Source organism: Aptenodytes patagonicus, chromosome 19 (genome assembly GCF_965638725.1).
Source record: "Aptenodytes patagonicus chromosome 19, bAptPat1.pri.cur, whole genome shotgun sequence".
Taxonomy (NCBI): domain Eukaryota; kingdom Metazoa; phylum Chordata; class Aves; order Sphenisciformes; family Spheniscidae; genus Aptenodytes; species Aptenodytes patagonicus.
This window is the reverse complement of record NC_134967.1, coordinates 6,974,033-6,993,714: the sequence shown is the minus strand read 5'-3', so window position 1 is coordinate 6,993,714 and position 19,682 is coordinate 6,974,033. Positions and strand designations below refer to the sequence as shown.

The 19,682-nt window shown below is 44.3% G+C and overlaps 1 protein-coding gene across 1 annotated transcript in view; it reads right to left on the bottom strand.

Moving 5' to 3' along the window:
• Positions 1–17,960, bottom strand: part of LOC143168921 (ATPase family AAA domain-containing protein 3) — a 29,533-nt gene extending 11,573 nt beyond the window's left edge. The window contains exons 1-13 of the mRNA XM_076355940.1: positions 17,854–17,960; positions 17,289–17,365; positions 16,556–16,657; positions 14,932–14,991; positions 14,502–14,571; positions 12,802–12,967; positions 12,007–12,076; positions 8,332–8,487; positions 8,044–8,100; positions 6,999–7,124; positions 4,448–4,572; positions 2,038–2,089; positions 1,051–1,121 (exon numbers count right to left, since the gene is read on the bottom strand). Coding sequence (XP_076212055.1) covers positions 1,051–1,121; positions 2,038–2,089; positions 4,448–4,572; positions 6,999–7,124; positions 8,044–8,100; positions 8,332–8,487; positions 12,007–12,076; positions 12,802–12,967; positions 14,502–14,571; positions 14,932–14,991; positions 16,556–16,657; positions 17,289–17,333 — 1,100 coding nt within the window. The 5' untranslated portion in view covers positions 17,334–17,365; positions 17,854–17,960. The remainder of the gene's footprint in view (positions 1–1,050; positions 1,122–2,037; positions 2,090–4,447; positions 4,573–6,998; positions 7,125–8,043; positions 8,101–8,331; positions 8,488–12,006; positions 12,077–12,801; positions 12,968–14,501; positions 14,572–14,931; positions 14,992–16,555; positions 16,658–17,288; positions 17,366–17,853) is intronic.
• Between the last annotated feature and the right edge of the window lie 1,722 nt (positions 17,961–19,682).

The window sequence follows — 19,682 nt, the reverse complement described above, 5'->3', positions numbered from 1 at the left end:
AAATTGAGCCAACTAAGTTCACACACACAAAAATCAAATAAAAGATTATTTGAAAAAGGTCAAGGAAAGGTCATCTCTATTATGATAGCCAGGAAATGGCTCTGTTAAACTAAGCAATGCTCTGCAGCAAGTTAACATCCATGTTACAAAGTGAGCATGGATGGATTGGCAATGAAATTCACACACATGCATACATCTGTCAAGTCAGCCCTGCAATCATCTGTGTTTAGCAAATCTATTAGCAGCCACGAAGGAAACAGCTCCGGGATTTCTACATTTATGTGCAACGTTACACACAGACATACTGAGCAGACAGCTCATGCAAAAGAACTGGGGTCAGATTTAAACTCATTTGCCTCAGTGTCAGACCCACCCCCACTGCACACACATGCACAGCATGGAAAGAGGCCACTAAAGCACTGGAAAGGAACAGCAGCTCAAACAAGCACAAGCTGAAGCAGTTTTGAAGAGATTATGAAACATCCAGCCAGTATCAACCCTGCATTCTCTTTTGTTATACTGATACTCACGGGCCCAATACTGTCCTTGTTTAAACAACAGTAACCGATCAAGAAAGAGTATGTACTCGTTAAGACAATCAAGATGTTCAAATACCACCGCTGTTTCAGGAAAGAATTTCCCTACAGTGCTGGAAGGGAGCCACACACAGTACAGATGACATATGAAAGGGAACTGCTCACCACTACATACCATATGCAGGGGAAGCGTCGTCCTGAAAGGCAGTTCAAGATCCCTTTTGCACATCTGCTAACGTGGGCCAAACGAACACCCTTTTGACAAGCATTGATCTCTACCCTGTGTACAGCCCTTCTGAGTGCTAATTTCCAGGTCCCAGGAAAAGATAAAGGAAGAGCAAGCTGCATTCAGTGTATAAGCTGAAAAGGGGATACACTACGCAGATTTTTTTCAAGTCCTTAGTAGCACAGATCACATGTTTCCAACTTTCATTTGCACACCACAGACGCTTTACAGACCTTCCTTAATTCAGGGAAATATCAACTGATGTAAGGGCTGAAACTGGATACTTACTTGTTGCTGTGCTGCCCTGTTCTGTGCAGGAATGCATTTAAAGTTGCTCTGAGATCTTCACTGATTTTCTCCTGCAAAGATGAAATCCAAAGGAAGATCAACTGCTTGGGGACCTAAGACAGGTCACAGCTTTAAGCAGCATTATTGACAAAGTGAGTTCTGTTATTGTCAAGCATTTGCATTACAGCAGAATCCAAAGCACTGTAATACCTTAGGGAAAAAAAAATATCAATTTATATACCCAGGAAAAAGGTTAGGAATTAAAGCTTCCAGCAGAGAGATTAAATATTTATCCACAGTCATTCAGTGATTCTCTTGATTTTAAACCCAAGGCTCTAACCATTGGCCCACATGGCTTTCCCTGCTAAACACTATTTTAACTGGGAAGTCCAGTAAGATACTTACAGGAAAATAAGCCACAGCAAAGAATTCACTTACACATTCAAAGTAATCTTCTAGGGATAGCTCTTTAAATAGACCATTGGGGTCCAAGTAGCAGGTCCAGATTCAGTGTACAATAAGGTGACTTACTTTGAAAACATAAATCATTTGTACAGGGGAAGATGCTAGTGTAGCTTTGTTATGTAGTGAAAAAGCAGTTCTGTTATGAAGACCTCCCAAGATAAGTATCTGTTGGGACAAAAACCAAACCCTGCAGGGTACTAGCTGTGCAGCGTGCACAATCTCTTGTTTTCAAGATATGCCTCTTTCTTTCCTACTGCCCAGCCACCTGCAAAACCTCCAAAAAGATGATGTCACCCATCTTTTGCAGAGAGGAATTCTCAAGTCAGTCTTGAGATGCTCATTCCATTCAGCTGCAAAACGCTAATTTCTTGTCTCTGCATCACTTAATTAGGTGAGTAGTAAGGCACCTGCCAGTTTTAAGCTTTTGCCTGTTGAAGCTAGCTAAATCAGGTTAAACAAGAAGGCTGTTGGAGGACTAACTCTGCAGCATACACAGATAACAGACATAAAGAAAGTACTTACTGTTGCCCTCTTCCGCAGAAATGCATCTGCTTCATCCACAAATAGCAAGAGGCTGTAAAAGGAAAGCACTACACAGTAATAGGAGACAGGTAAGTGAGGCTCAAATGGCTCAAGGATTCTCCTGTCCCACCACCAGGCACCCATAACTGTGACCAGCTGTAAGCCCGAAGGATTACACAACTCACTTCATTTCTTAAGGCAACATTTCTCAGCTAAGCTACAGGAACATTTCCATTGCATACACCTGGCCCATCCCAACAGTTAAGAAAGAGGCATTAGCTTAAGACACCTTAGGCCATAAATCTGACTCCAGGCCTCTGGAGTTTTGTTTCCTGCTGTTCAGAAGCAGACTGAACAGAAGCAAATCTAGGGCACACGACCTTAACCTCCTCCAGATTTTTAAATACAGATGGGAGTTTTCATGGGCACGGTTTGGCAATGGGCTTGTATCTAGCAGTGCTGGCATGTTACTGCCAAGCTGGAGTAGATCTTTGAAATTTACACCTGGCTCCCCAAGTATTTGTAAGAGTGCTTATTTTAGCATTCCCTCCTATTTAGAGAAATGTGTGCAAGGGTACAAGACAGGTACACAAGCATACAAGAAATCTTGGTGACAATGGCTTCTTCCTGCCAGTTTTCTTCCTTATACCATTCTGAAAACCTGAAACCAGAGTCCTCCCCTGCAACTTGTGTGTTACTTTGTTGGATTTTTCCGTTCCAAACTACACTAGCAATAATATAATGGTTTTACTACCTGTGGAGAAGTGAATTAATAAAGTCAATAAATAATTCACAAAAATAAATTCACTTGTAACCCAAGGGTAGTGCTCTTCCCAAGAGACGAAGCATATAAAGATGTTTATCAATAACAGAACCAAGTTGCTCATAAAGCTGTCACAGCTTGTATTACTTTCTTGCCTAGCTTCAAAACCAGCTTTCTTTCAAGGGATTTCAGGGCCTATTAACATCTTTTACTCAATTCCAGTTTTTCTGAAAATATTCTCACCTACAGTCTCTGCAGAGAAGTGTCTTCTATCACAACAGCTTTCAGCTAATGAAGGCAACACAGTACTAACAGCTAACATTGTTGGATATCCAGAATGAAAGCTGCTTAAATACTTGAATGCTACCGGAGCTTAGAATATTGATGTATATGGGCACATGTAACCTTTGATCATGACTTTCATAAGATGGTTATCTAAAGTGTATGAAGTTCAAATGCACAGAAGTTTTTATCAGGACAGAGAATAAACTCAGACCCAGGCAGTGCTGTGAAAGAGAATTCTTTAGTGGAAGCATCCAGCAGTCTTCATCCAGTTGAGTATCCTCATATCTCTTCCAACTTCTTTTTCTAAGCTCATTTAAATTCTTACACCTTTCCTTCTATAGTTCCTCAGGGTAGGAGATGCTTAAAGAGTTTAAATCCTTAGGACATTGACTCTGCAAGTTTTTTGGTTTTGGTTTTTTTCTTTTTGAAATACATTTAGATGATGAATGCAGCAAGGATTAAAACAGACACTGCAAGATAATGTCCATCTACAGCAATCAGTGAACAAGTAAATCACCGGTTAGCCACATTTACAGAAGACCTGCAATCAAAACAGCACAAAAAACCTACACTGACACCCACTGCAAGTTCCCCATTGAATTTTAATATCCTGGCTGGACAAGCAACTTCTTAGCTACCTGGGGACTGCAAAAATCCATTTACACTAGTATGAACAAATTAACTACATACTCTTACAAAATCAGGGAGTCAGATTTAGCCTCAACATGAATGCTTTTCTGCAGATAAAAGCTTGCTTTTAAAGGTGACTGAAAAAGCACAGCAGCTTGTGACTTTTACACCTATCTAACGTCAATGCCTTTAGCATCTGTCTTCCCCTTATCCTCTTATTTCTTATAACTCGCTACTTCTGCTTGAGACTCAAAAGTAAACAAGAAGCCAGATCCAAACGCTATCAGAGTCTAAATCTGAGCAATTGCAACAGGGAACATAATATCCAGAGAGTGTAAACACGTGGTTATACCTCCATTTGTGCTAAGTCTTCTAACTACTGTCAGAAAACTAATCACTCTGAAAGACATGCGTCCCAGCCTTCAAGTGGGCAATATCTCTCCACCTGCCTGGTGAGATCAGCAGAGAGTCAAGCTATGATGGATCTGGAAAATCTGAAGTAAACAAGAAGGGTTTGAGGGGGCAGAAGAGCAAAAGCTTTCAGCCTTTTAAATATTACTAAGCAGCAAGAATTCACCCATTCTAGGAAAACTTTAGGAGATGTTATGCCTGGTCAGTGTTACCTCATCTGTGCAAGAGCAATAACAGAGATTAGGGGTCTGAACTACATCGTTGCAGTGCATTTCTTTGAGCAAGAAACCAAATTCAGGATTCGGAGGAACCTCTACTTACCCTCTCCTACTGGTGTTTGCCCAGTCAAAGAGTTTATGCATGGCAGTGACTCCTTCCCGCCCCATGGGGGCAACATCGCCACCTGTCATGATGGCATAATCCATGCCTGAGTGCACAGCTAATTTCTGGAAGGAAACAAAAACAGCGAGTTAAGCACTCTCTTTCACTGCAAGTCCACGGAAGATGGAGGAGGGAAATAAAAGTAGTTTAGTCCTATCAGCATGCTTATTTGCATAGGATAAGTATGCTCTTAGAGAATACTACTTTAGTCACTTAGGGGCAGTTTTTAATGTTGCTCTGAATGGCAACGAAAGATGGGAGATTAGTCTTATGGCAATGCATGAAATTTTAATGCTAGAAGGCACTGCTGAGAGTGCTTAGACCTTCACCTTTAACTTATGTATTATTTATTTCTTCCACTGTTTTGTTCATGGTCTAGTTTATACCTACCTTCCTCTGTGCACCAGAACAGGATTCTATTCTCTACTAGATGCTTAACTAATACAACTCAAAATTGTATTTGTTTAAAAAAAAAATTTAAAAGCCTGGAATTAAATGGTCAGTGAACCCAATGAGTATACAGGCAAAATAACAGAATTTTCCCTTTGTGTTTTAAAGCCTGCCACAACCGATTGGTCTGGTGGCTACTAAGCGAAGGGTTTTGATGAAGCTCCTGGGGCATGCTGGAAATAGCCCCCTTAAGCCTGCGGGGGGGGAAAAAAAAATCCCTCTATGATTTTTTGCTAGGACAGAAAATGCAAGTCTATCCATAAAGCAAGTTTGACAGGATGTAGCCGACACTAACCAAGCACATCAGAAGAGCCTATGGCTTCCGCTGACCAAAGTTTGCTTAGGCTGTCATGTCACTGCAGGGCAGAATTACAGCCTCGGCAAAGCCCCCCTCTACTTCAGCTCAAACAGGTCTACAAGAGCTATGTAACATTGTAATTAAGCTCCCAAATTAACTGCTGTCCGTCTCACTGCAACATCTCAGTGGTGAATTAGCCCACAAATGCCTGTATCTGAAAGAACAGACTTCGCTAGGATTTGAAGCCAATAAATGGCAACATCTCTCTCCCCTCCGTTTCAGAAAGCACTTCACAAAGCAGCCACCAACTGAGCCCTGCCATGGTGACAGACAGCAGGCTGAGTTAACACACACCATTAGCTGACCCAGACCCGGCTATCCAGTTCTGCTGAATAAAGGAAAGTCATCTGAAGGTTAAAATGAACAAGTCAATTCAAGTAGATCAGCAACAGCCCCAGCAAAACATGCTTAGCTGAATCCAACCAATTATTTGCTGTGCAGCAGGAGGCTGGAAAAAAAAAACCCCCACAACTTTACTCTGCCCATTAAAACCACCCAGTTCCTGCTACTAATATTTAGTGTTTTGTATCAGAGTCCAGCAAAGCTGGAAGCTTTGACGGTTGTATCCAAGTGTCTTTACATCTGCCTCAAGAATAGCGTCATACAGCATTACTACTTACCACCACAGACCCATATATGTCTTTGCCCTGCAGGAGTCAGAGAAGGCCCACACACTGTGACATGTTGCCTTTGAGGAACAGCAATAATAGCAATCTGTATTGTCACTGACATTAACCCAAGTGCAAAAGTCACAGCTCAGAAAACAGTCAGCTTCCCAACGCAGTATTCTCTCCTCTCTAGAGCATACAGGTCTGATGTGCTCAGCCCTTTCCTCACCCTTACATCCATCTTCCTCCTGACCTGCTCCAATCTTTTACAGCTACCACCACATCCCCTTGGAGTTCCTACACTATTGGGGAAAAGTGTTAAGAGATAACTTCTGGACTGTTTAATAAACTGCTCCTCCTTCCCCCGCTGCCAATCACTTCTCTCAGCTCTACACTTCTCCCTCCTTCTCCTTATGCTGCTGTTGCCATTTCCTAGACCTGTCCCTCTCTACTGCTTTAGAAATCCGAACTAGGTGGCATACTGTCAGAGCAGGCAGCAAAAAACTATTGGGATATGGGTTTAATGTATTCATAGAGACAAAAAATTCAACTTGCATCACCACATCAAATCTGCCACTGTTAAACAAGTATATGAAACCTCAGATCTAGTGGACGAGCACTGAAGAACAAATCAAAAATCAAATCCTGACTCAAATCCATGCAAAACCCATCCTGGTAACGCATATGCACAGTGAAGCCATACCTATCTCTTCTCTGCTCTGGCATTAGTAAGCGACAGCAGGAAAGACCCTATTTAGACAAGTGCATAAAATTAACAGAGGTGGAAATAAGACAGCAGGCTGCTGTTGTGATTTCACAAGTCACAGTCGCCAGGTGCCTTTTCCAGATGGAAGGGCTCTTCTGCCTACGCTTAGCACTAGAATCCAAGTGACTGTACTAATTTAGAGTTGAAACAGGCTGGATGCCCTTCCCTCCCTTCCCAACAGAGACACAAGAACACAATGTTTATGCAATACTACAGCAATAGATTTCACACCATGGAGGGTGCTTAGACCCTGAAGTTTTCAGAGCACCCTGCAACATGCAGGTTGTCAGAATCTTGGCAGGGTTTTACCTTGGCAAAGAGCGTCTTTCCAGTGCCAGGGGGACCGTACATAAGAATATTCCTGTATAGGCTTTTGTTCTTTTTTGTATTTCTTGTTGCTATGGCAATGTCTCTCACACGTGCTTCTAACTGTGGCTGCAAGAAAAGGGTTAAACTTAAGGAACAGAAAGTACCAAGAGACCTGCATCTATCAGCTTCACAGATCAGCACCAGCAAGAAGTAGGCAGCACTCCTACAGTCTCAAGCTTTTAAGCCTTAACTTCAGCTGCTTACTACTTCAGACCAGGGTCATTTCCCCTTCTATGTCAGGATTTACTCAATTTAAAGTTCTGTCCACTTGGCTACAATTCTTTACAAGAAAAAGCAGCAGTGCAGGAAGCAGTGCAGTAACTACTATAAGAACTGATAACGCCTAAATATTCACTTCCCATTGGATGCCCTGGGAGGGATATGTCAAAACATAAGCCACTCTTTGTAATACTAATTCTTTCATGTAAGTCATAAACATTCATGTTCATACTTATTACTGCATTTGTAGAGATACTGTGAGAAAGCTACTCCTGCAGGAGCATTTTCTCTCAGCAGCTTCAAGAAGCACTTAAAGTTGCCTGATATCCAGGAATCAAATTCAGAAGCAAACATACAGAAGCAGCCCTAATTAGCAAGTTAAGAACCATTCACAAGATGGGCAAATGCATACGCTGCTTCGGCTTTTTGGCCTACAAGCAGATCTAGGTTCAGTAATCCTCAACAGACTAGATGAGACAAGCGGAACTCTGTGTATTAACATGCTGACCGCAGAGAAAAACTGCAGCAGGGCAAGGACTGAACTAAGACTTCCAACTGCTTTGCACAGAGGAAAAAAGGTTAACAGAGTGCTTAATGCCTGTCACACTGAACACAGGAGCTTATTTACGGTCTCAGTGCCTGAAGGGTGCTATGTCTCCAGAATTACTGGAATTACAGCTTTTGAAGCGAGTGTAAGGAAACAACTGTTCTCGTTTAGATTCCAAGTCATCCCTCACAGACCAAGATAGCAAAATAGAGTACTCACACTGAGAACAACTCCTTCGAGGGCATCCTGAGCCTTGCTGGTAAGACGCTTACCAACCTAGAGAGGACAAATTCAATTACTGACATGTAGAAATCAACCACGGTTTTGACAACTCACCTGGACAAAAAGGTCATATGAAATGACAATGCGTTCAACCTACCTACGCTATCTCTAATAGTACGTTTATTCACAGACCCATTGACAGCTCCCTGCCTGACACAAAGAGCTGCAAAAGGAGTTTCGCATCCTCGTGGTTGAGTGCAACACAAAAACAAAGCTAAACTTTACCTTGATTGGATGCTTCAGTGCCTCCAGCACAGTAATGCGCGAGGTTTCTCTCACCAGGGAAGGTTTGCCCAAACGTGCTTCTATGTATCGCCCTGCTACTGCCGTGGCATTCTTGGCAGAGTAAACGCCCACTGCCAGAAGGGTTAGGCCTGCCACCTGCAAAGAAAAGGGGGAAGGATTAGGAAAAACACTTGGCAAGGCAACGCTACTGTGTGTGGCATGCCTTGTGGTGGGGAATTCAGATTCAGGACAAATGCTGACCAATAGGGGTTTATTTTTGGTAAGATGTTTTATCCCTGTTCAGTCAACGTCTCACAGCCGCTATTCATAGGGCATTTAGTGCTCTTGCATCTTGCAGTGTGAAAGGCAGAGGAAGCACAAGTAAGGCGTATAGTCATGTATCCAGAAGTATGTATTCCCTGCTCAAAACGTGTGTGGCTTTTCAGACTTTTAACTAAGTAGAGCATGTATTAAGACAAATAGCCATCAGGCTTTGCTACAAACCAGAGGTATAAGCCTCCTGTGAGAAAACTATCTCCCCTAATGCTGAAGCTCTAGCTTCCAGTGTTATGAACAAAAGCACATTGGGCAAGTGGTGTGGCTTGGGGTTTTTTTCCAGGTATTCTGTGCAGGCAGCTAAGAATAGACAAGGAGCTGTGCTGACAATGCTAAAGACACTCCAGGAGGTTGCTAAGAATAACACTTCAGGTCAGGACTTGAAAGCAAGACTTTACAGAAATCTTTAGCATGTATAGGATTGTTTCCTTAATTCTCAGAGACTGATAGTACTGATAAGTTTTATAAAAGTTAAGGTGCACAAACATAAGCCTCCGGTTCCATCTGTTTGTACATATGCAAGCGAGTCAGTTGATTTACCAGAAGTCCTATTCACCTGAAAATACAAGGGAACAAGGGGCATCACTTTTAAACTGAGAGGTGTTTGGGAAGAGGCCAACTGTTCCACACAGTTCTGAGCGCAAGTAATCAGTTGTGTTCAGCTTACAGCTAGATGTCAATAATTCATAACAGAGCAAGCCCAGATAGACAAAAGAGCAAGCTGCAGCAATTGCTTTTAAAGTAAGCAGACTTTTACTAGAAGTACAGAACAAGGTCAAAAGCCTCAAGGACAACAAGGATAGCATTGTTCAATAAACCATGAGACACCATCTGTTCAGTTTCACTCTGCTTAAATGTATGACATCACCTTTGTTTTGAACAGAAACATGAACGGTTCAGAACTGCAAGTTCCAGGATGCAAACAATAAGACGACCTCCACATCTGATTCATCTCAGCTTACATGGACATTAGAACACAAAAGAGACTCCACCCTTTTAGCAGCCTCCCTCTAAAAACAAGGTACCATGACAAATGATGTCATGCACTCTTAGACCATCTGCTTTAGCAACATCCAGTATTAAGCAAAGTTACAGGTTGATACATCAGATCCATCCAGGCAGAGATAAGTATTTCAGACTTTTGGACTTCACTGACGCTCATGTTACAAGATACAGAGAAATACCGCTTTAAGACTGACAGCTATGTATCAAAACAGGAAAATTATTCGAGACTCACATTCACAGAAGAACCCAATTACTATGCCAACTCCACAAATCAGTCTGATTACAGTGCCTATCTGTTTATCATTAAGTATCTAGCAAAGGAATGAATCTCTGACTGATAAGCAAAGCGAATTCCACTAAAAAAACCCCAACAAACCCAAAAAACTTTGAGCAGAACCTTTGGGGTTCTGCTTGGATGGGAAGAAGTAGGAAAAGAGCAGCCCTTACAGTAGGCAGGAAGAGCTGAAAATCCAGGGCTAATTTAGAGGAACCCTAAAATAACTGGCTAATTCTTACCTTGTAGTCATTTTTGAAAGCAACAGAAAGTACGAGTTCCAGCTGTGTTATCTCCTTTCCAAAAATATACTTTTTTTTTTTAAGCTAAATGTCCCAAATTCACAAGACAAGAGCTTGTCAGAAGCAAAAATGACCATGCAGGAAACTGGTATCTGGGTCAAAAGAATATGCAGCTAAAAGCAGCAAGCACTAATCTGCAAGAGGCTCTGAATACTGCAGGCATTCCAGGTACAGCCTACAGATTACAAAAGGATCCACTAAAAGCATGTCTTGCTCTCCCCAGTGCACTCAAGCAAAGTGTCTTTTGTATCAGCCTGTGTGTATAAAACCGGAGGGTGGAGCAGATGGTGGTGACTGACTTAAAGCAAAATGTCCATTTTAACAAGCCATGCTACTAAAAATGTATTTTCACTGTAAAGTTTTGTTGTAAGTAGTACACTGAGAACCAACTCTATGTCCATAAGAAGCCACTGCCACGCTCTTTTGTCCTGTGAAAAGATGTTGGTCCAGCTTTTAATCAACTTATTTAGCGCACACAACAGTTCTCTAAGTGCTCTCTAGGCTACATCAAAATCAGATATAAAGTTGTGAGATAAGCAGCAAAGCGAGTTTTAGATCATGTCCTGCAAGATCTTGACGTTCCAGAGACTAGGAGTGCTCCTTTATAGATGAAAATGGTACCCTCAGGCCCCCTGATCACAGAGACCTGACAGTCTGCTATCCACCTGGGATGAGACTAGCAAGCAAGTTCTTGGCAGCTAACTTGGTGGGAAGAAATTGCAGCTCAGAGACAGAATGCATGCAAAAGGGGAATGCTGAAGAATTTCTCTCTGTGGCCTTAAAATCACGTACTTAGTATTATCATTTAAAAACAAAACAAACTTTCACGATGCATCTCTTACTTTCTTGGGGAAGTGTCCTCAGAAATTTTTTACTGTAAGGGGTACGCGATCGAAAAATTTGAGACCGCTGGTTTAGAGGGAACAAATCCCTTTTGTGTCCACCAGATCAACTATTACACGTCCAATATACTTTCCCTAATACTCCTAAAAAGACATTTCCAGTTTGTAGTTTAACTGCAAACATACAAAGACATTGGGGGTGGGGGGAAACGGGTATTAGATCCCTGTTCCCAAAAACCACCACTGGCAAAGACGTCCTGTAACAGCAGCGTTAAACATTTCATAATGCTCTGTTCACCTATAAACATTTATAGATGTTCATGCATCGTGAAAGTACAGTGAACATCAAGCATTAAAAAGCTGAATGAAAACTTGTCAGCTCAGAGCCTAGTCAAACACAAAAACTGCATTCAAGATCTCAAAGAAAAAAATCTGCAGTTATCTCTAATTGGCTATTAGATAAAACCCCTACTCCCCTACATACATAGGAGACAGAAAATTCTAGAACAATCTGTGAAAAAAAAAAAAACACCAACCCAACAATCTGTGAAAAAGACTCATCTACTTTTTTCACAGAATCTGCATCTGTCACTTGTAATAGCTGGCAGACTTTCAGGAAACGTGTTTGTAAAGGTGATGGTGCCTCCAAAGACAAGACAATTATATGCTGTTGATCAATCAAAGGCAGAACTTTTGTGACCAACGAGAAACGAATTATCTATACAGAGAAGTCAAGAATTAATTTGAATAAAAATCTGAAGCACAGGATCTCCTTAAATGAGGACTGCAGAGAGCACTAAGTGAGCAGCAAATTCCCGCCATGGTTTACAGTTTATAAAAATATCAGAGCAAGGAGTTTAACCCACATTTACAGACAGACTTTTCTGGAAGTTATCGATACACGTCACAATCTTACCGTGGCCGTAACTTTATCCCAGTCCGTTACAAAAGTACGGAATCCTTCCCCGAAGAGCATCCCAGCTGTCCTATGGTAAGCAAACAGCAAGGCAAGCAGGAGAAGAGAAAGGGATTTCAAAGACTGAATTGAAACAATTTACAAGACAACTTTATAATGATCTTCTTCAGAACCAGTCAAAGCTAATTGAGAGCTCGCCTGGGAACTGAAACATGAACAAGCATGGCAAATACACTTACAATCATCTGATGTCTACACCTGACCTGGGATTAAATCCAGAAAAGCATTTGGCATTAAGATGATATCAATTTCTTTAATACATTATTAGTGCTGAACTGTAATAAAAGGTATTTTATTCTAAAGCTTTTTTTATTCAAAATCACAAAGGACCTAAAATTAACAAATTACAAACCTAAACGCCCAGCCCTTTGGAGATAGACTGCTTTATAACCTTTATGGCATATGTTCAAAAACTGAAAGAACTCAGAGTTTTCAGAGTAATTGAGTCTCAATCTTAGCAAATAAGGCTTGAAGCAATCTGTTAGAAAAATTGTGTAAAATTCAGGACTCTGTAAATAGTCTCTCTGGTTCGCATTCAGATGACAATGTAGCAAGACAAGTGAAAGAGAGGGTTCTCTTTAATATAATTCCTATTGCTCAGAGTACAAGAGCGTACAAACTAACTTTTGATATTCCTCAGAGCTTAGAGGAATAAACAGCAAGGTTCCCTACATGATGGGAGAAATCTGCAAAAGCAGCAACGCAACCCGTGCCCTTCTCCTGGCTTGCACATACTTGAGGGACTCCAACACTGTTTGACGATGTTCAGCAGCTTTTAAGCGGATCTGCTCCCGAATGATGTCTGCGTTCTCCCGCTCAGCCTTGGCACGGGCTCTTGCCTCTGCCTCAACACGCAGCATTTCGTTCTTATGCCGCAGCTCCATCTCTCGCTCTACAGTAGCTTAAAAAAAAAAAAGAGAGAAGAGGACAATCTTTTGGGCTGGCTTAATCCCAGGTAGCAGGCAGGTGAAAAAGAGATCCATTGCTTCATCCTGGCTTCACAACAGCTGCGTGTGGTCCCAGAGCAGCAGATTTCAAGATCTTCATTCCCTCCCACCCTCCCCCAAAAGACAGCCAACCAGTACAATATTACAGAAGACCGACAAGGAATTTTCTCTCTGTGCTCAGAGGGATCACACACCAAATAGGTGGCCTTCTCCAGATGGCACACCGCAAGACAATAATCATGTTTCAGTTCTGGAAGTTCATTACCAGAAAAATCGCTCAGGGCAAACTTTAGTCAGAGACGAGCTAGACAATAAGGGATAAAGCAACAGAGAGGGAAAAACCACAGTGCTAGGCACTGCTGCTGCTCACCAACATCATTTCAGAGAGGAAGGGTGACACGCTGCAGACAATGAAGGACAACCCTGGGCAAGTAACTACGCACAGTGTAACATACGCTGCTTGTAAGGAAGAGAAGCAAAACGGAGTTGCCTGTAAAATGCTGTCCCAAACAGGATTTTGGAAGCTCTGTTACTTCACACACACAGAATTGCCAGACACATTAAGATTGATGTGAATGGAGAATGAATGAGAAACCTAAGAACAACTCAGGAGATGAGATGAGGACTTCATAGCCAGCACCCTCTTATCTTCAGCATCACTGCAAGAAATCCTGACTGGACCACCCATCTACTTGATACCTGAATGCTGGACAAGCCACCTTGACACTCATGCCTTAGTCCTATGAGCAGGTGGATACTACAAGAGTAAAATCACCCTCTCTCCTACAGGGTTTCACCATTGAGCTTTGTTATATGGTTGCTACAATACTTCCCACAAAGACACCGACAAACGTTGGGAGTACACTAGAGGGCAGCAAGGAGCGGACAACATAGCAGTCCACATCTGTGTACGGCGCAAACCAGCCTTCAGATCCCACTTGGTCATAGACAAATTCCCTTACATTTCTAAGACTTGTGCCCTAGTGGAGTCCCACTGGAGTTCTGCAAACCCAGTGATTCTGGCAATTCCACAACACCGAAAAGAAACAAAGCAAGTTTCAGACTAAAACTTCATTACTCAACTTTTATTTTCTACAGGAAACAGTGAACGGAGACTAGGTGACGCAGATTCAACCGTTCCTCTGAGGAGCTATCCTGCTTCTCTTCCTTCCTCAAAACTGGCTCTATTTTAGATTGTCCCAGTATAAAATCAGAACTTCAGTTGCTACATCAGGAGATGCTGACAGTTCATTGGGAAATCCAAGTACCACAGTGCAGATGTTTAGGAGTGAAGCCACTTCTAAAACTAATCTTGGAAGCAATTGGTAGTTCTGGTACTACCGGGGTTTACCCGTTACTTGCCAATATGACATTAACACATGACCCTAATGGAGCATCAACCAATATGGACAAGGAGTCAAAGATCAGTACAGAGAACTCATCTGCCCACCCACTCTGTCACCAGCTAAAGAAAAACTACTAGCTTACCACGCCTCATGGCTTCCTGCTTCTGTACAGATTCTTCCTGCTTCCTCAGATTCTCTTCATTAGCAAGTTGCTAGAGGCAGAGACGACAGCAGAAGTTGCGTTAAAGTTGTAAGAACTCAGTCAAGTAGGTATTTGTGTAAGCTTAAGGACTACAGATGTTTTCAAGGAGCTAGTGCTCAAGCTGAAGTCCTCTCCCCATCTCCCAGATTCATACTCTTAATCTCATGCTCCTAGCTGCTTTGTCCTAACTCCCGACCTTTGATTTGCCCGGCCAGCACTGTTGATGCTAAGCAAATAGTACAGATGAAAGCAACTGTGCCTAGCATCAGCCATCTGGCCAGCACGACAGGGCACAGTTCCAGATCACCACTTTGACTTAAGCAAGCTCCTATACAGTTCCCAGCTGGGTTGGAGAAGGAAGCTATCATACCTGCTGTCGCATCTGTTCATCATAGCGCTGCCTTGCCAATTTGTCCTGGTATTGGGCTCGCTTCAAATAAAAAAAAAAAAAAAGGGAGTATTCAGAATATAAAGATTAGGTATTTAAGAGAGAACCTAACCCTGAGGCAATGAGGTTTGGAACACGCAGAGGGAAAAACACAAAACAAAAAACCCCACACAGAACAAAAAATAATCCCGGATTTGAATACGAACAGGGCAAAGTTTGGGGCAAAACATCCTCAGCCAGCACCAAAAACTCCTCTACGCTGAGAAATCTATATAGTCTGACTTCATTTTAAGGTATCACAGATATAAAATCAAAGAACAAGTGTTCCTTGACCCAGAAAAGGAGACTTACTTTACTGGGAAAAGCATGTTTTTCATGTTCTAAAACACGTTACCTAGACTGGCGATTGCAAGCAATAGAACTGTCAAGACATGCTGCCTGTCAGATGAGCTCTGTTTCTGATTGATTTTCTTGTTCCTCATTAATTTCTCTCATCGATTTTCCACTGCAACTGGCAAATAAACCCGTATCATCTACACTCAACTGAAAGTGGTCTGAGGGCCCATATCCATCAGCAAGGAGGACTCTCTGCAAGGGATGATATGATTCTCTATTCCAAATACACAGACAGCAGAACAGCTTGCAAATTATCTCCTCCACAACTGTAAAGCATGGCACTTCAGAAGTAAATCATGATCAAGTTTGCTTTGACTTCAAATGATGCCCTGTGAACTGCAAGAGTTCAAGAGCTAACTCATGAACAGAACAGATGTCTGTAAGCCTGCTTCCTGAGCCAGCCCCATTCAAAGTCCAAACTCTGATGGGATAAAAAGCAACGTGTGCCAAATAGCAGTTTTAGCTCTCTTCCCAAGCTTGATCATCAATGAGAACTAATCAAATCCCCTAATTTCCTGTGCTCTCAAAGTAAAAAGTCACCATATGTGAGCTATTAGCCTAAAAGCTAGCCTGCATTTCCCTGATTTCAGTATTATTGCCACTTCAGTAACTCATGCTAAAACATACCAGAAAGCACCAACATTGCTCACAACACAGCCTCCGGTAACTCTCAGATTTGCATCACTTCTACTCTTAAGGTATTTTTTCCTGTCTAAAAGATCAAACTTGGAAGAAATAGGGTTGCAGGCTACTTACGACTGAAATCCAAATAACTTAAGAGACATTCCACTGTCCAGGCTAACACATATACTTGTTAAGCCAGTAGTCTTCAACCTTTCAATGCCACCAGCTGTTAGACACAAACAAGTGTATCTCAGCATGTTCAACAGCACTTCCCTGGAAGTTCCTTCGGGAAAATTTCAAAGAGCACACAATAAGAGTAACTGCTACAACCAGCTCCTTTGGATGTTCAAGAACTTGGTAACAAAGGTTGAAGACGACAAAGCTGCGTATAACTCCAAATCAGGTTCAACATTACAAAGCCAGGGCAGAAGATGGGCTCAGCCTGTGAACTGCCTCACATCTGCGGCTGCCCGCAATCCCCCTTCCCCTGCCCCCCAAAAGGGGCAATTAATGCATTGTTGCCTGTTCCATAAAGGAGGACACAAACAAGGCCTCCCATCACTCAGCTTCCCCCTCGTTCCCTTACTGCTTGATGCTGTTTTGTTTCTTCACTGAGTGTTTTTCGTCTCTCTTCTGCCTGTACTCGTATCTGCTCGTTCTTCAGTTGTTCTATGGCAGCTTCATACTCCTATTAAGATAAAGAGATAATCATCACAAATGAGCTCAATACGTCATCTCATAGAGAAAGGCTAGTGACAATTATACTCCAAGAAATCCATCTGTAATCAGAGCGGTACCCTGCAAAGCTGACCAATGACACAAGAAAGCTAAAATATGATCATAAAATATGATCGTAAGAAGTCTCATGATTAACCATTTCAGGATTAAATAAAATTTATTAAAAAAAAAAAAAAAGAACAAACCAACACTCAAACAGTCCCCAAATTCCTTTATAAAAGAAACAGAACTCGGTCCTCCACCCAACCACTTAACAGTTCCCTGCAGAAAACCCTTGACATTCCCTAAAAACGGTGGTGATATTCTAGGAGTTACAAAACCACTCGGGACGTGCAAGTTGTAAACAAAGCCACAAAACAGGCCTGAGAACAGGCCAAATCAGCTTGCACTTCACCTTCCAGAATTACTTTTTTTTTTTTAAAAGGCAGATAACTATTATTTGCTTAAGCTGAACAGCAACAAGAAAAACTTAACGCCCTCTGCAGACTGCTAGAAAATGAGACTTCCACTTATGCCCCCCACAAACCTGGCAGTTGCCTGAGGCGGGCTGGCTGTACAACAGTTGACGAGCTCCAACATACCTTAAGTTTTGTCTGCTGTTCCAGCTGCAAGGTCTGCTCTTGCATCTGGGCAAGACTGAGAGCATCTTTCGCGTGGCCTGAAAGTGACAGCGGGAAGCGGTTAGCGACGGTACAAAGATCTCTTTCTCACGTAAGAAAACGCTCCGTCTATTCGAGCCGACCCGGCGCTAGCTCAGACTGTCTCGTGCACGGCTCCGAAGCCGTACGTTCAGCCCTCCCCGCCGACAGACGCCCGGTGACCTTCTCCACACCCCCGTTGGTCCGAGGCCGACAGGTTTACCCTGCTGAGAAGGTGCTCCCGTACCTCCCTCTCCCTTCCCAGGCCCCGGAGGAGGCGCTCGGAGGAAGCCAACGACCCGGAGGGCCGACCTCGGGGCCCCGCAGGCCGCCGGGCCCCGGGCGAGCGCTGCAAGAGCCCGAGGCCGCCCCGGCCCTGCCCGGCCCGGCGGGCACACGCGCTCCGAGAGGCGGGACCTGACAGGAGGCGAGATACCGACTGACGGCCGCGAACCCCGCCGCCAGACCGCGGGCGGCGGGGCGACCCCCGCCCCGGCCCCTCACGCACGGGACGCGTCCAGCTCCCGCGCCGCCTTGGCCGCCCGCTCCAGGCCCGTGGGGTCGAAGTTGCTCCATTTGTCCTTGGGCGGTTGGCGCTCCCCGCCGCCGCCCGCCGGGCCGCCGCCGCCGCCGCCGCCGCCCGGTGCCGGCGGGAGGGAGAGGCCGGCCGCGCCCGGCGCCGCGTCCCCGCCGCCCGCGGGGGCCGCGCCGCGGTTCAGCCCGAAGAGCCAAGACATGACGCCGCCGGCGGCACGCGCGCACGCGGAGGACGCGCCGCTCCCCGCGCGCCTGCGCGCCGGCCTCCCATTGGGCCGGGCGCGGCCGCGCGAAGCGCGTCGAGCCGCGGGACGCCCCGCCTCTGTCACGCGGCGCAGGGGCGCGCCTTCCGATGGGCGGAATGACGCGACGGGCCGGGCCGGCGAGTGGAACTCGATTGGCTGCGGAGGAGGCGAGTGGGCGGGACCGCTGGGCTGGGGACGGGGAGCGGAGAAGGACAAACTAGGGCGGGCGGCGCTCCCCCGTAGCACCGGGAGCGCGGCGGCGTCGCTACGGGGCGCGCAGGGAAGACTCAACCGGCGCGGCCCTGCTCGGTACAGAGCTGGATCTCGCCCGCAACCCCGCTCCTCATCACATCGCTTGTAACGCGAAAGACGAGGCGAAAGCGGCGAGGAGGGGAGGCAGCCGGGGAAGTCAGACAGGGGGCTGCAGCCCGAAAGGGCGTGAACGCAGGACGCGGCCCAGGGAGGGGCCCGGGGCAGTCGCGCAGGTCTTCTTTTTCTTTAAATGGTCACGTTTCTTGAGTAAGTCTCTCAAAAAAGAGACTTTTCTACCACTCGCCTCTTGTTTTTTTTTTTTCCTACTAGCAGATCCAGCGCTTGTTCTAAAGGTCAGCGCTGGCTCTGGTGCCTGCTCCCCTAGTGCCACGCACAGGGTTTGGGAAACAAGGGCAGGGGCAAAGCCGTTAATGTCTGTTACAGGGTAATACCCCAAGCACTCCAGAGCCCCATTCCTCAAAATGATTAATTTTTTTTTATCTGCAGTTTCTAGTGTATAAAAAAATATAAATATTTTTATATTAAAATAATTTCATTTCTCATCTTGGGTCAAAGAATATATATTGCCTGTTTAATAAAGATTTGATTGCAGTATTGCTGAGTACAAAAGGAAAAAGACGAGCACTGAACAGACATCGATACTTGCACTTGCAGGCTATTTTCCGAGCCCATTCCACCGCCTAGAGCGGAGACGCCACACTCAGCTTTATATATTTTTATATTCCACCCATTTTGTATTGGGTGGAATCTTTTCCTTCATCTTGGCAGCGGTAAAAACATTCCCTGAACCGTCATAGCTTCGAGGGGTACGCTGGCTCGTATTTCTTAATGAAGCTGTCGAAGTTACGCCTATTTGTACCAGGCAGTCATCTACCACAGTAAATCAAGTGCCCTCCTGGCTGACAGCAGCCGAGTGCAGACACAACCTCCAGATTGCTTGGAGACATTAGCTAGTGCATCCTAGTTATAGTTGTACTTTGACATCTCACAAGCCTGGGACTATAATGTATAGTAAATGTATAATTAATTATACATTATGCTGCAAGTCGTACACACCTAAGAGCAAGTTTCTTCCAAGCGAACACACACACTCTGGCAAAATCCTGGAATTGGGGAAGTATGCCGTTTTCCTTCAGAAAGCCATCAGGCACCTATCTAGGTACAGATCGGCTCCGGTTCCTGACGGATCAGCGCCTTCCTGGAAGGTTGCGTTCAGCAAACCCACGGTGTCTTGATGCAGGACAGCAGGCGTCTTCGTATTACTGAAGAAGATGGGAACTCT